The sequence below is a fragment of the Haliotis asinina genome, chromosome 15, assembly GCF_037392515.1.
Source record: "Haliotis asinina isolate JCU_RB_2024 chromosome 15, JCU_Hal_asi_v2, whole genome shotgun sequence".
In the NCBI taxonomy this organism is placed as follows: Eukaryota; Metazoa; Mollusca; class Gastropoda; order Lepetellida; family Haliotidae; genus Haliotis; species Haliotis asinina.
Genome location: NC_090294.1, coordinates 153,939 through 171,439, shown reverse-complemented (window position 1 = coordinate 171,439; position 17,501 = coordinate 153,939). Strand labels below are relative to the sequence as shown.

At 35.5% G+C, this 17,501-nt stretch overlaps 1 protein-coding gene and 1 pseudogene across 1 annotated transcript; one reads left to right on the top strand and one right to left on the bottom strand.

Moving 5' to 3' along the window:
- The first annotated feature begins 956 nt into the window (after positions 1-956).
- Positions 957-2,276, top strand: LOC137265974 (uncharacterized; annotated as a pseudogene).
- Positions 2,277-11,739: 9,463 nt separating this feature from the next.
- Positions 11,740-13,534, bottom strand: LOC137266153 (zinc finger protein 862-like). Its single transcript, XM_067801644.1, has 2 exons — positions 13,421-13,534; positions 11,740-12,579 (listed from the first exon to the last, which is right to left on the bottom strand). Exons 1-2 carry the CDS (start codon positions 13,532-13,534, stop codon positions 11,740-11,742), a joined length of 954 nt encoding a protein of 317 aa, XP_067657745.1.
- Positions 13,535-17,501: the final 3,967 nt, after the last annotated feature.

Below are 17,501 nucleotides of genomic sequence, written 5' to 3'. Positions count from 1 at the left end.
ATTTTCAGCATAAAGGCACCATAAAATATTGCCTCCAAAGTTAAAATATCTTAAGATTTTATTTTGCACTTCTAATATGTACTTTTAATTTTTTTGCTATTATTATCATCAAAACTTAAAATATTTAGAAAAAAAATAGTTTGTTCATGATGGACAGTAAAGAATATAGCTTTACTGCAACAAATTGTTTATTTATGGTCTCACAATTAATGCTATAGATAAGAGATCTCAGCACATCACTGAGGTACATTTTCAAGTGGCCATAATTTATTCTGCCCAAGTTTGATTTTGGTAGGGTTTTGACTAAGCATCATTGGAACCTATTATCAATTTAAGGGACACATTTGTTAGTCTTGGTTAACTTAATGTCATGTCAATTTCTCCGGGACTATTTCTGTGTTACATGTCTTTTATAACAAGTAAGTAATCTGGTGAGTAACAACATTATTTTCACATGTCTTGTAGGCAGCAGATAATATGTTACAAGTAAGCAAAAGACGGAGAAGACTTTTGTACAACAGGAAATGGATAGCTGCAAAACGATTAAGTAGGAAGCATTTATCAGAGAGGGATAAATCAGAGAGAGACGAACCTCAGAAAAGTACAGACGAAAATTCAGGAGAGAGTGAAAACGATGAAACTGATTCTGCCATTGGTCACAATGAAATGATTAAATCATACGATGACACATATATATCTAATGGAAGAATTGAGAAATCCAAAAGTGATGAAGAGCCTGAATCCTCCAGACTTCATAATGTTTCATGATCCAGTGAGAGTGACGATAACTCTAGTAGTCTTGTGGAATCTTTGAGAGTGTGGGCAAACACCTTTGAAGTTAAAGCTAATGCTGTTGATAATTTGTTGAAGATCTTAAAGGTCATCCAGACATTCCAGTTTGTGCCAGGACATTACTTAAAACACCTCAGATTATTGATGTTTTGAGAGTTTCTGACATGGACTATTTTCACACTGGACTTAAGGAAATGTTGTGCATTACTCTCAGAAGGTTGCCTGTGAGATCCTTTCAAAATGTAGACACTTTATTGCTCATATTAAATGTTGATGGTTTTCCATTATTCAAGAGCACTAATTACTCTGTATGGCCAATATTGGGCATGATTTGTAACATAAAACCGGCCGTACCATTTCCTATAGCTATTACTGTTGGAAGGAGTAAACCATCAAATGTACAAAGCAATACTCAGGCTACTATGGATGCGATAAGTGCACTCAAAAAGAGGACTGTACATTGGCAGAATTACATATCAGTGCACAGAAAATTTAATTCTAAGGTCTAATCAGTCTTTCCGAAATGTCGACCAAGAGGAGCACCATAAGGGTAGATCACATTCCTTAACCTACCAATGGATATGGTCAATGAATTTCCTATTGACTACATGCACCAAGTGTGCCTGGGGGTAATGAAGAAGCAGCTAGTAACATGGATGCGTGGTCAAATTGGCAATAACAAATTATCAGCAGGACAAATTGCTCATATAAGTGAAATATTATGCGACAATTTATTCCATGTGAATTTGCCAGGAAACCAAGGAACCTGGAAGAGATCGACAGGTGGAAGGCCACTGAATTTAGACAGTTTCTGTTATATACTGGGCAGATTGCTCTCAAAAACATTCTTCAAGATCATCTGTATCATCACTTTATATGCCTCAGTGTTGCAATGAACATTTTAGTGAATGAAAGGCTTGCTTTGAAATATGCTGACTATGCACAGAATCTTCTTTACTACTTTGTTACTAAGTGCTGAGAATTCTACGGAAGAGAATTGTTAGTGTATAACGTACATGCCCTTCTTCATTTGAAAAAAGAGGTGGAGAAATTTGGTTCCTTAGATGCATGTGCTGCCTGGAATTTCGAAAACTTTATGCACCAGTTAAAGCGAAAACTAAGATGTGGGAAAAATCCTGCTGCACAACTTGAGAAAAGAATATATGAGTCTCAAGATGTGAAGAAAGTGCATAACCAAGAGAAAGACATAAGCTGCAAGAGACCGAATAATGTGTACAGGACTCACAGAGGTGATTCAACAAGCAAATGCTCCTGAAAAATCCTACCTCTGCCGAGTTTACCAAAGACAGGAAAATGCCTATACACTACCATACAATTCTGAGATGATTGGACATGTGCAGTTTCGCAACACTGATTATGAAATTACAGTGCTGAAGGCTGATACACTTGTGACAAGGTGTATGAAAATTAATGTCTGTCAAGATAACAAATGAGTATTCCTGTCACTTCATCATAACTTCTGAAATTTGATGATGGTTGTGCCTGACTTATCTGCATGTGATTTATCTGTAAGTGTTCCAAGTTTTACATTTTTTTTTCCAAAAGTAATTTCAGTTAAAAAAAAAACCCTACTAAAATCACTATGTAGTGTCTATCGGGTTGATGATGATTTTAAAGTGGGGTATGGTGTGTGTATGGTTATAAGGGTTTGTTATATATATTTCTATATCAGACTGGTTGTAGGACTTGTCTCCCATTAGCAAAGTATCAAAAGGTAAATACACCATATGCTATCTATTGCCAACAGCGGCTAGATAAGGTAGGAATGTTTTACATCACATATTACTTTAGCATTCAACATGACAGTTTGTGTAATCCCATATAGATGGAGCAGCTATTATTATATAATTTCACTAATTGGGAACTATTTAAATAAATTTTAAAACGAAACATAGAAAGGTGTATGATAACACCCTTGAAAAAGATTTATTTCTATTACAATACTATGATTATTTGTTGCAGATCATGTTTTCCGTCGTCCATTTTGAGAATGAGGACTGCGTTGAGTGTGTACCAACAAGTTGGATAGATGGGTTAAGAAAAATGCTCCAAAACATAATTCGTGTGTACATATTGAAAAGAATTCTATGATGAATTTGTAACTAGACATTTATACAGAGTAATATTTAATATTAACTACATTACCAAATTCAGGATTGTCATGCACACAGTATTTTCTTGCAGGATAAGTGCTACTGGCCACTGGGTGATGCAAAGAACAGGATAAGGAGTTGGTCAATACCTGACACAGAGAGATGGCCTAAGTATAGCATAAGAAGGCTTGGGAAGGGTTAGTTCTTTTTTTTATATATTAAATTTAATAAGATGTTTACAGCCACAGAGTGCACTTTCCTGAGACACAGTTAGTTCTTGTATTCTACATTGTTTTTTGATAAGTTTCAGTTTTCTGTGAACAATATTGAAAGACACGCCACTATATATCATGGAGTATCACCTTTTCAGATTATCCAGATTATGGTACTGCAAGGAAGTACTGCAAACGTGCTGAAGAAACTTCCAACCTGGAATCTGAGGATGAATCCAGGAAGAGGAAGCGGCCTCATAGGCTCGTCAGTGAGGATGAGTCAGCGGATGAATGGAGTCATGCAGATGGTAATGAATGTCATCAGTTAATGAAGTGTGAATTCATTTAACACTATAATAACAGTTATTTATGTGATGATAAGAGAATTTTGACTAAAAAAACTGAAAATAAATGTTTAAAAATTCAACAATGGCAGAGAGGGCCCTGCTCTGATAAGGTTTTCTGTTGCCGACTGTGTTGAGAAACCAAAACACTCTTTTTTGAAAATAAATATGCTGACATATTCCTATTTTGTTGTCATACAGAATCCACAATGGCTGAACAAACTGAGATTCTAACTGTGCCCAAAGCTACAAAGCATACTCATTCTCCTTCAACTGATTCAACGGAGAGTACAAATGAACTGTTACAGCAAGGTATGTCCTTAAATTATTAAACAGATAATACAAATATGGAACACAGTATTCTCAGCTAATTGTATGTATTACAGAAAGATGAAGGTTCATTGAACTGACTGCATATTAATTTGATTACAACAAATGCCAATATCCGTTGGTCACTGTGTATGTCATACTTGTCTTTAATATCATGTTCAAAATCAACCCGTGGAGGTCCTGGGGTATAGTAGGCCTTCAGCAACCCATGCTTGCCATAAAAGGCGACTATGCTTATTGTAAGAGGTGAGTAACGGGATCAAGTGGTCAGGCTCGCTGACTTGGTTGACTCATGTCATCAGTTCCAAATTGCGCAGATCGATGCTGATGTTGTTGATCACTGGATTGTCTGGTCCAGACTCGATTATTTACTCACCGCCGCCATATAGTTGGAATATTTCTGAGTGCGGCGTGAAACTAAACTCACTCACTGATATTCAAAGTCACAGTAATCCCTATTTTTTCAGTACTTTCCAAGCTTGACAAGTTGGAGAGTGAAATGAAAATCATCAAAAGACATTTCAGAACAGAAACAGAGGACCTACAGGTCGAAACTTTACTTCCTGCTGGCCGAAAGCTAAACACACCTTCGGAAATTGACGATTTTCAGAAGAATCTCGATGAGGACAACAGGAGAAAAATTGTATGTAAATTAATAGTACATTAAATTTTGCATATGTATATGACTAACATGACAAGTAGCATATTGTCTGTAATTGAAAGTGGAATTGAAGGTATTACTTTTTACAATTGGGATTACACAGTTAAGTATGATGGTGATTAGGTGTTTGACTATGAGGATATGGATTCAAATAACTGATGTGACACAGCAAAGCAAATGCAAAATAATTTCTACTATACCTATAAAAGTTTAATCCCTAATGGAACATGTCCTACATTTGACCCATTTCTTAATGATGTTGTGTATGTATTGTGGGATTGAAGATATTTAGTGTGGAAATTATTTGCAGAGTCTTAAGTACAAAAAGAAATTAAGAACAATCTAAAAAATGTGCAAGTTCATATTCAGATAACTAGGTCGCAGCGACATATATTGACTCGATTGTATCATAGAATGAAATATAAATAGTTCTTGCCTTAGAAAACACCGGGCCTGGTTGCAGATCAACTCACTTGCATCACTGCAAGGTGGCAGTGATGCAGGAATCATATGCCGAACCCTCATGCGAGCCCTCATGACAAACCATGTCATGAGCCTGTACAGCAGAACGGGCCAGAAAGGCAAGATGGCCTTCATCGGCAAGCCCATTTATAGGATAATAATGTGTAAGCTTGCACTTGTGTCTTATTTCAAAGTATGTAATTTATGCGCAATCAGTATTTCAACCAGTCTGTACTCAATAACATGGTCAGGTAATTGTATTAATGCTATACTGTCCCGCCACCAGTTATCACCACATACCAGTTATCGCCAACACCTTGACACATCAACAAAGCGATGGGCTACAAGAATCAAAAGCAAACTGTCTTTGCAAGCGCTACATCCATGCGTTGGTGATAACTGATACATGGTGATAATTAGTCGCTAGCCAGTACAACATGTTTTCAGTTCACTGCATACAGCAGTTAAGTAACATATTCATACCTTCTGAAGAGTTTATCTGTGCTAAGAGCCTAGTGACCATATATGGAAATTGTCAGGCAAACGAAGAATATTGATGCGAGTGGAATAAGATTTTGATATTGTGATTCTAAACTTAACTTATTTATTTCTATCATGTTGACTTTTACTGATCACTAAATGGCAAATAAGTACAAGATGATTGTTGCTGTATATGACAGAATATTATAGTTTGTGGTGCTGTATTCTAAAAGTAGGCCACATGTTCAATACTCAGCTGTCGCCCTACCTGCTCTTTATTTCATGACTAGATTACTTCATTATGACCATCTCTTTGTATTTGAATGATATTACTTCAGTGTATTCCATAATTATTCATTCTGTTGTATACCTCCAATATTTAACTTTCATGTTTTAGCAGCAGCAAGGAAGGCATCAGGAAAGACCCTAGCATTTCATGATCTGAGATCTGAAATGCTAGATGTCTTAAGAAATGCACCCAACAAACCTGGTGGAGTAAACTATGTGAAGGTAAGGGAACTTGACAAATGTCAAGCAATCTATGAAGCTGTTTTCCAACCAGGGTCCACTTTCACAGAGCAATATCAGCGCTACAGTTATTGTAAATGCCCAAGATTGCATGACGTGATTGTAGGAAATGATTGAAAGTTACAATCGTATGTATATACAAGGGGCTATGATGACAGTAATCTGTGACAAAAATTCCGTTTCCAGGCAAGCCCTGCTTCACACAATTAAGTGATTAGCTTTACGTATGATGATTATATATAGAATAAAACTGTACAATTCTCTATCAAACTTCAACAACATGGAGAATAACCCACCCATCTAAGGTCAGAAACATCCCACCCTATGACTGAAAGAAGTGCAGGGGTTCAAATTTTTTTTTAAAAGCCACTTGCCACAGGGCAAGTGACTTCAAGAAAGTAACTTGCCCTGACTAATTTTCCACTTGCCACTCAAAGATGATATGTCGGCGATGAAAACAGAATATGACAAAAAGTTTCTCACTCTTGAACTTTACTCCAGGAAAAACAATTTGCTAATCTATGGCATACCCGACGAAAAAGATCCTGAAACAGCCGCAAAAGAAATCTTCAGTCTACTAGGGATACAGCATGCCAAGGAGATGATGTTCGACAATGTGCACAGACTACCCAGAAAAAGCACGGATCCTCAAAACTTCAGGGCTTCAATGCCGAAGCCAATCGTAGTGAAATTCGTCAGGGCAATAGATAGACAGAATGTCTACAGTGCTGCAGGCAAGAACTGGGGAATTCTGAAGGAAAAGAAGGTCACGATCCAAACTGATCTCCCTGTCTCTCTGAAAAAACACCGTGGTCGCCTTGCAAATAAAGCCTTTGAACTGAGAAAAACCCATAAAGTACAGACACGGATTCTTGAAAAAGGAATCGACATCTCCTTGCAGGTCAGGAAGAACCCACAAGATAACTGGAGAACAATTGGACTGTACGAAACTTTCTAATCTTTGTGTTCTGTTTGCACGGATATGTAAACATGTGCACCACTCGGGTAAAGGATAAGTATTCAAACGACGTAATTTACTTTATATACATCTAAGACTACTGTTGAAGTTGGGCACGATGACTATACAACCCAAATGTGCCGAACAATTCGATGATCTGGCAACGAGAAGCTTTCTGGGAGCCATTCTCACAAAAACGTTTCCATCCTTGCTTTGCTTCTAATGTTTGTAAACAAATACACGTGGTAATCTATTTATAGCGGCTTCATTCACCCCGGGGCTACCGGATGTGTTAGCACAGTTAGACGAAGTTCGTATGATGTTATCTATGACGTTCTACGCTTTTTCTCCACTCAGTATAAGGATGTTTCTGGATAAGTATTCCTCTTTCAATACTATTAGAGGCAGGTCCCGGCATCAATGTATATATATTACATCAGTTGGACATCTAGCTCTAGTTCACATTGCACACATTTGGACTATCATTCATGCGGCTTGACTTCGAAGACCAAGAACATGGTTCGCCCGCTATTTCGTTTTAGTTACCCTCTATTTCTTTTAATACATGTTTTCTATTTATCAGGAAAAAAAGGTTCTCGTGATATCACAACACAAATATTTACTGTACAAGCTCTCCCACAAGCATGTTATGAGCGCTTCTACCTCCATTCAGTTGGCAAGGATACCACTGTGTCAGACAGTTTAATTTTAGGTATATTGATAGTTCTCGTAACCATTGACTACAATGGATAATGTTAAGAAAATCAAAGTTATCTCAGCTAATTGTAGAGGACTTGCAGACAAATTTAAAAGAAAAGAATTAATGAACATACACCGGAAAAAACTACACTCAATCATATGTCTGCAAGATATTCATATTGATGCATCTACTTGCAATATCATGAGAAATGAATGGGGTTTACAATCCATAATTGCACCTTTTAAATCTAATTCCAGAGGAGTGGCCATTCTCTTTAATAATGATGTTGATCTTAAAATACATAAGACCTTAATAGATGAAAATGGAAATTATATAATAGCTGATGTAACAATAGAGGATAAAAGACTAACACTAACTAATCTCAATGGTCCAAATATCGATGACAGTAATTTTTACACTAATCTATTTAAAAATATTCTAAATCTTGAGAATGATTCTCTGATAATAGTTGGAGACTGGAATTTGGTGATTGATCCAACAATTGATCTTGAGAATTATAAACATGTAAACAACCCTAAATCAAGAAATACTGTTTTAGAATTTATTGAATCTTATAATCTTGTTGATGTTTGGAGGAATATGAATGATAAATGCAGAAAATACACCTGGTGGAAAAAAAATCCAAGACAACAAGCCAGACTGGATTTCTTTATTGTATCAGAGGATATATTTGACATAACTCTAGACTCAGATATTTTGCCAGGCTATAAAAGTGATCACTCAACAATTACATTAACCTTTTCCAACACTTTAGGCCAGGAACGAGGACATGGATATTGGAAGTTTAACACTTCATTGCTGTTAAATCCTGAATATGGAAACTTAGTCAGATCTATTTTGAACGACACAGTTCAGGAATATGCAACAGAAAAATTGGATGATCTTAATAACACCGAAAATATTATACTTACTATTTCTAACTCTTTATTTCTGGAAACGTTACTAATGAAAATTCGAGGAAAGACTATATCTTTCTCATCCTACTTGAAGAAAACAAAAGCAAAAAATACAGAACAGTTAGAACTTAAAATAAAACAGGTTGAAGATACTATAAGAAAAAACTTTCAAAACATAGATGAAGAACTTTTGAGTGAACGATCAAAATATAAGAAAGAAATGGAAGAAATTAAAAATGAGGAAATGAAAGGAATACAAATTCGAAACCGACTTCTTTGGTATGAAGAAGGTGAAAAACCTTCAAAATATTTCTGTCACCTGGAAAATAGAACGTTCACCCAAAGATCAATCAACAAGTTAGTAACTAATGATAATAGTGAAATTACTGACAGCAAGTCAATACTGAATGAACTAAAATTATTTTACAAAAATCTGTATGCCTCTCACAAACAATATGAGGATGAAAATTGTTTGAAGGATATTAATACTCCAATCTTAAACCAAACACAGAGGGACTATCTTGAAAGAGAAATCAGTTTAGATGAAATTAGTAATACTGTGCACAGAATGAAGAATAATAAAAGTCCAGGGATTAATGGTTTTCCTATTGATTTCTTTAAATTTTTTTGGAAAGAATTAAAAACATGGATCTATAGATTCATTAGAGATGTATTAGCCAAGAATGAAATGTCTGTGAATTGGAAAAGAGGTGTTATTACCTGTATTCCAAAAACCAATAAAGATAGAACATTACTTAAAAACTGGAGACCGATCACTTTACTGAATGCTATTTACAAAATTATCAGCTCCTGTATAGCACACAGATTAAAAACTACCCTAGACGAACTCATTCATTCTAACCAAACTGGTTTCATACCAGGGAGGACAATTAGTGAAAATACAAGATTATTATATGATATTATGTTCGAAACAAAGAAACAGAACATCCCTGGTTTGCTAATCCTTATTGATTTTGAAAAAGCTTTTGATTCTGTTTCAAAAGATTTTATCAATCTAGTCCTCCATAAATTCAAATTTGGCCCCAAACTGATAGGATGGATAAATACACTAACTTACGAAACAACATCTTGTGTCATCCAGCATGGTAACTTATCTGAGTTTTTTTCAAATGAAAGGGGCTGTAGACAAGGAGACCCTTTATCCCCATATCTTTTCCTCTTTGTAGCTGAGATTCTTGGTTGCATGATAAGACATAATGAAAATATCAAAGGTATAGTTATTTATGATAATGAATATAAACTGAATCAATATGCCGATGATACTGAACTATTTCTGAATGGAACTGAAGAGAGTTTGTACTCTGCAATAGACACAGTTAATACTTTTTACAAGATGTCAGGTTTGAAAATTAATGTGGATAAATCAAAAGCAATATGGATTGGATCAAAAGCTAAATCTACTGATATGATATGTCATGATCTAAAAGTTGAATGGGTAGTTGGTGAATCTGATGTACTAGGTATCAAATTTACACCAGATCTTGAAGATCTATGGGTAATCAACACTAGGAAAAGACTTGAAGAAATTAATAGACTCCTAGCATCTTGGAGAAAGAGAAATTTAACACTTATTGGTAAAATAACAGTAATAAAAACTCTAGCAATCTCCAAATTGGTTCATATTTTCAATTCCCTGCCCAACCCACCAGCAGATTTTATTACTTCTATTGAAAAAATGCTTTTTAAATTTGTTTGGAATGACAAGAATGACAAAATAAAGAGGAATATAATAAAAAATAACTATAAAGAAGGAGGTTTGAGAATGATCGATATTAAAACATTTATAGACGCTTTGAAATTATCCACGGAAAAGGTGATAAGGAAAATCCATGCAACATACCTTTCAAAGACATATTTAATTTAGGAGCAAATTCTGAGGCCTACATTAAGATTGAAAACCCTTTTTGGCAGGATGCACTGAAAGCATGGCAACTATTTCACCAAAAACATTATATTGACCCAAATAACATCAATGAAATTCTATCACAACCATTATGGTTTAATCACAATTTCAAAAATTCATTAAACTATATAAAGAATTGGGCAGATAAAGGGGTTATTAATATTAGGGATATTTGTGACGAAAATGGACTATTGTCATTGGAATCTTTAAAAGAAGTATATGATATCCAAGGTACTTTTTTAGATTATAGATATTTACTACACACATTTCCAGATTCTTGGAAAAATACTCTAAATCAATGTCATTCAATACCAGTCTGGGATTTAAATATTAACCATTGCCAGACTTGTCTCATAAAAACATCTAAAGGATGCAGAACTTTTTATGATAAACTTATTTCCAATGATATATACCAAAATGTTTGTAAAAAGTGGCAGCGGTTTTTCCCAAAAACAGACTTTGACTGGGAAAAAATATTCACAGGATACAGAAAAGATTTGCAAGACACAAAACTCATAGATTTTCAATATAGATTTCTACAAGGTGCTATTTATACTAAAAGAGAATTGCTTAAAATGAAGAAAGTTGATAGTAGTACATGCTGTTTCTGCAAGGATATAAATGAGACTGTTTGTCATGTGTATTGGGAATGCCAAGTGACCCAAACATTTTGGAGAAAATTACAAATTTGGCTCAACAATTCATTCCCTCATCCATTTCACTTTACAAAACATATGGTTTGGTTTGGTACTCTAAACCGAAATACATTACTAAACCACATCACCCTTGCAGCCAAAAGACACATTTACATATGTAGTATTAAGAATATACATCCTGATATGACTTCATTTACAAAAACCCTAAAAGAAATATTCTTTGTTGAGAAACATATATGCCAAAAAACTAATAAAATAGATCATTTCAGTCATAAATGGGGCCCTCTTTTCCCAGTACTTGGATAAATTTGAATCTTCCTATATACCTACCAATCACCTATATCAACCTGTATATGTCTATTACCAAAATGTTGATATGATTTCTGTATATCATCCATCCATATGTACCTGTGTTTTGTACTATGTGTAATCACATGAACCAATAAAAAAAAAAAAAAAAAAAAAAAAAAAATTTTCCACTTGCCCTGATTTTTATGACATAATTGTGATGATATTGTGAAAGAATAAATCAACATGGTATTTGATGTTATTGTTTACTGTTTGGACGTCTTTTTTCAGGTAATAATTGGCACTGTTTTTATACAGAACAGTCTCTGACTCTCATATTGTTGAAACGTAATTTAAATCAATACCAGTATGATTACTCTAAGGCTTTATGCATCTCTGGACTGGTGGCGGACTTGAAACAGTGTGGATATGGCAAAGATATGCCTGCTTGCTCGTGAAGACCATGCCCCTTGACATGTCTTGTACCTTTACAGCCTGTCGTCCACTCTTTGATTGCTGACCTGGGGTTGAAGTCTTTGAGGGACTTGGGCCCATGTGTCATAATTGTCAGGATATTGTTGAGGTTATCTTGACTGAGAACTGATCTGTGAGAGGATTTGACAAGATTCATAGATGAGAACAGCCTCTCACAAATTGCGGTGCAGGGGCTGATTGTAAACATAAGTTCAACAATTTTCAAGAAAACCTTGAAACACTGGGGTCTACTAAACAGCAGGTTTGAGTAGCAATCATACACTGTTTTTTTACAGTTCTTTAAGTATCCTTTAAGAGTGGTGAACTCTTCTTTGATTCTTGTCTTCTCCTCATCTGTGAATAGTGGATGGTAATGTTCAAGTAAGGCATCTATCTCCTCACACCCATACACTGAAAGACTGCACCTATCAGTGGGCCACTCTGTGTAGTCTAGTACTTTGAAGTATTTCAGTGGAGCTTGACTGAAACATTCAAACCTTTTGTCAATATATTTCACAATTCCATCAATGAGTGAATTGAAGAACATGTCCTGTTTGAAGTTTACATGTTTTGATTGTCCAATCAGTTGAATCACACCATCAAAAGTACCATCTTGGGGTGAGTAGAGATTTATGAAGGCTTTCAGGTTTTCTCCTGTTTCTGGCTGTACCTTTAGTTGGGTAAGTTTCAACATAACACCTTCAATTTCCTGGAACACTGTAGTGACAAGAAGGTCCTCCTTTTGGAACACAAGAGATACTTCAGTGAGTAAAGGGAGCACATCCAACAGAATAAACAAAGTCTTAATGAAAGTCACAGTTTTTATTTTTGCAAGCCAGCCCTTTGCTTTAGAGCTCTGTTCAGTTCGCCCAGTAGCAACAGTTTCAAAGTGTTGTATCACTGAATGAAGACTTGTCCTCAGAGCCCTTACAGCTCTCTCTTTGCTAGCCAACCATCTCACATTTTTCAAATCACTCAAATGAACCAAATCTGTTTCAAAGATCTGAGAAATAGTTTTAAGTTCTCTTCTCATTTTGGGGCTATTATGGTAGAATTTAAATATCTGTTTCAATACCTCTTTCAATGGCAACAGGCCCTTTACTGCATCCAACACTGACAATTCCAGCTTGTGTGCTACACAATGAACAGGTACAACATAAGGAGCTTCTCGTGTGATCTTTCCTGCAACTCCAGAACGGTTACCCATCATAACAGATGCACCATCAAAGTTTGCAGACACTAGTTTGGGCCCCTCACAGTCATGTGATACAAGCTTTTCATAACTAATATCATTCATTTCAAGAGCAGTTTTTATTCCATCCAACACCCCATCAGCAGTAGCATGATCTAGAGTTACAACTGCAGCATGGAATGAAACTGGAACACCATGGCTTACATAACGAATAAACACAGTTTCCTGTTCAAGAATTGCCGAGTCAGTACTCCCATCACTAAGAATGGATACATAGTTTGCTTCATTAATATCTGATTGGAAGTCTTTTTTCAAACTATGTGAAATTGCTTGAATAAACTTGCTCGCACCATCAATGTTTCTGTAATTATGCCCTGTCCACACCAACCCTGTCAAGCAAGTCTAAGTGCATTGCAAAATCACTTAGTGGTTTTCCTTTGCTGGCAATGAGAAATGCTGTCACAAACAGTTTCTCAATTTGATCGTAATTCTTCTTGTCCATGTTTTTAAAACACTTCAAAAGTTTCCCGTCTCTCACTACTTTATCGCAGCTTGCCCCAACCTCCAAATCACCGCTATTTCACCGCTATGAATATAATATGACAAACACTCGGCATGAACGGCTGAACTGTCATGGATTTTCAGATATTCTACTCTGAATTTTGAACACCCACTGACAAAAGTGTTCTTTACCCCATGTCTCGTGGATACAGACGGAAATCGAGCACAATATTCACAAGTCATAATGTCTTTTTCTTCGTTGTAAAGTAACCACGGTCATTTTGAACACCAAGACTTCTGAAACTGTCTACACCGTTTCTCGTTGTCGTACTTTTTATCTTTAGATTGTTTGGTGCAAACCTCGGCTTCGGTGTCATCACCCAAGGCCTTCCTTTTCACCCCTGTGTCCGATTGTAAAAAACTGTCCATCAGTTTCTGTGACATGTTTTTTTTCATAAAACACGAGGCAGTCGTCTGCTATTCAGCCGCGGTCTGACAGTTCACTCAAACGTGCCTGTCGGCTCTCTTGTCAGTGATTGGTCAGTTATTTATAAAAATGCTCGCTTCGGTTTCCAATAGCTTTACTACGAGGCCCCGATCGGGGAGGGACAAATAGCAACGAAAGATAACTCTAGTTTATTATCATTGCGAAAGTTCCCTCATTTTGCTCTCGTATCGTCTCACATTTACCTGTTGGAACCGTAAGCATTGCAGTAATTATCAGGTAGCCCACGGGCAAGTAAGATATCATTATTTATACGCCCGAAATGAAATCTGCCTTGTCCCGGGCGTCGGGCGATGGGATTTTTGAACCCCTGAAGTGTGAAACAACTTACCTTTTTGACATTCGATGAAATAATAATAGTGGAAAGTCTCCGCATGTGATTAACAATGGCCGTGACATTTTCAGTAACACAAGGGCAGATAATTTTAGTTTATACATGCAAGGTGGGAGTGGTTTCCCTTAGCATACTGTGTCATTACCATAGAGTCTGTAACTTCGCATATGTTTCTATTCAGTCATATTTGTGTAGATGTCTTTTTGGTCATGAAAATAATCTACACGTAATTACAAGTTAAGGTGGAAAATAAAGGTACTTTCCCTTTCACAAATCCATAAATGAGTATGTCTTTTAGAATACTGGTATTCGTGTGCTCTATAATGTATATGCATATAATTTGTTTGGTTAAGCAATCACTTGAAAATATATGACATCAAAATAAAGTTCTCAAAACTTTTCTTGTTTTCAGAAACATCAACAAAGGCAGTTCACCGCAGATGAAGGCTCAGATTAAACTGAATGTTATCACTGCAGAAATAGATTAAATTCCATATAGAATTATATCCCTTGCCTTGTTGAATTATTTATGTAATTCTTACCATGTTTATATTTATTAGTCTGGTGTATGCACTCTGTGTGTGTTTGTGTGTTCTCACGCAAGTGTCTCCCGCTATCAGTAATATCAATATCAACTTGAGTTGATAAAGTTACAAATATCCGAGTCTTGGCAAGACACGAGGGCGAGATTGTATTTCTCATCAATAATCATTTTTCAATAGTTTCCAATGAAAAATGTACTTCTCTCAACACTGTACTAACATAAGACTTGTAGTGCTGCGAAGTCATAGCATTGTGAAGTCATTAAGTTCATGACTCATAGCTTATTGTCATGTATATTTGATAGATCAGGCCCCGATTTTTTGAAAGAAACTTTTACTCAAACTTCAAACTGAGTTTGACAATTTGAAACTGCTTTATTTGTAACTCAAATGCAAATTTGTAAATACATAATGCCCAAACACCTTAAGCAATATATACACAAACATCGAACTGTCTACTATTACATAATGCCCAAACACCTTAAGCAATATATACACAAAAATCAAACTGTCTACTATTACATAATGCCCAAACACCTTAAGCAATATATTCACAAAAATCAAACTGTCTACTATTACATAATGCCCAAACACCTTAAGCAATATATTCACAAACATCGAACTGTCTACTATTACATAATGCCCAAACACCTTAAGCAATATATTCACAAACATCGAACTGTCTGCCATTACATAATGTCCAAACACCTTAAGCAATATATTCACAAACATCGAACTGTCTGCCATTACATAATGTCCAAACACCTTAAGCAATATATTCACAAACATCGAACTGTCTGCCATTACATAATGTCCAAACACCTTAAGCAATATATTCACAAACATCGAACTGTCTGCCATTACATAATGCCCAAACGCCTTAAGCAATATATTCACAAACATCGAACTGTCTGCCATTACATAATGCCCAAACACCTTAAACAATATATTCACAAACATCGAACTGTCTGCCATTACATAATGCCCAAACACCTTAAGCAATATATTCACAAAAATCAACTGTCTACTATTTTCAGGTTAGTATCAATTTCAGTAAAAGCAGGGAAATGTATTTTCTCAAATTTGAGTAAAAACTCGAACTTAAGTCAAAACTCAGACTTAACTTTGTTTCAAGACATTGGGGGCAGCTTAATGTAGAAGGAAATGAAATGCAATTCAGTAATGCAAGTTTCATACAGCAAGCTGGGACTGTTATCAGATCTCATTATCACATGGGCGTAAGCCATTCCTGCCCATGCCAATGGGACAATGTCATGCCTGCAGGTCAGCTCTACTGGACTGGACTGGATGGTAACCATGCTAACTGGAACAGTCTAAGCTCAAAAGTTTGGGTTTTTTAACTTTCTCATGACAGTGCATTGAAAATTATTTGTACTTTTTATGGACATGCCATCAAAATAGCATAAACATAAGTTTACGAAACATGTCTGAAGCATGACAATATCAAGTGAGCGAAATGTTTTGATACTTTCAGAATATATTCCTACAATATTTATAAAATAGATTATGTAAGTGTTACGAAATGGTTTTCGGTATGTTTCTAAAACTTTTCTGGAACCATACAAAATCATGCGAATGAAACATTTCTTTTTAAACATTTCAAAAGCATTTGAGGAAAACGTTTTAATAAACCTGCAGTTAAACATTTAAGAAATGTTTCTAAAAACATTTCTTGAACCATACAAAATCACATGAATAAAACATTTTCTATTAACATTTCAAAAACATGTCAGGAAAACGTTTTGAAAACCTTATATATAAACGTTTTATAAAATGTTTCTGAAACATTTCTGGAACCATACAGAATCACGTGAATAAAACATTTTTTTTTAAACATTTCAAAAACATTTCGGAAAAACGTTTTAAAAACCTTACGGTTAAACGTTTTTGAAAATGTTTCTAAAACATTTCTGGAACCATACAAAATCACGTGAATAAAACATTTTTTTTTTTTTTTCATGAAATGTTTTGGGGTTGTTTTTAAAATATTTTTGTGTTAGCTGGGTATAGGTTAGGTTAGGTGGTTAGGTTAGGTATAGATTAGGTTAGGTTGGTGGATAAGGATAGGTTCAGGAATTTTGTTATAAATAAATTATTGAGTTTCCTTTGTCTGTTTGTTCTGTTTTACCAGCAATGAGGCCTGATTCATAGAACCTCCTTGAACTTGGCTAAGTTATTATCACCGCATAAAAAAATACACAACACAAAACCAGAGAATAGGCAACTTCAGCTGCCACAGGACAGAAAAGCCTATTACACTAGTATATTGCACCCACCCTTATGTGTGACCACTATTGAACACATCAATAAGACTGACCACAAATGTCTAGAGCCAGACCACTAACAGATGGATTGTGATGCAATTTATTCCACCATTGGATTTGCCAGAAAGAAGACTAGTATCTATGTGCCAAGCAGGTGGGACACTGTTGTAAGAATGGTCAAAGGACCCATGTATTGTCATCCCAGTACAGTTTAACTATGGGATGGACATTTAGAAATATGCCCACCAAAATTAATGCAGATGGTGGTCAAGTAAAATTCTTGTCAATCAGTCTGTTCTGGT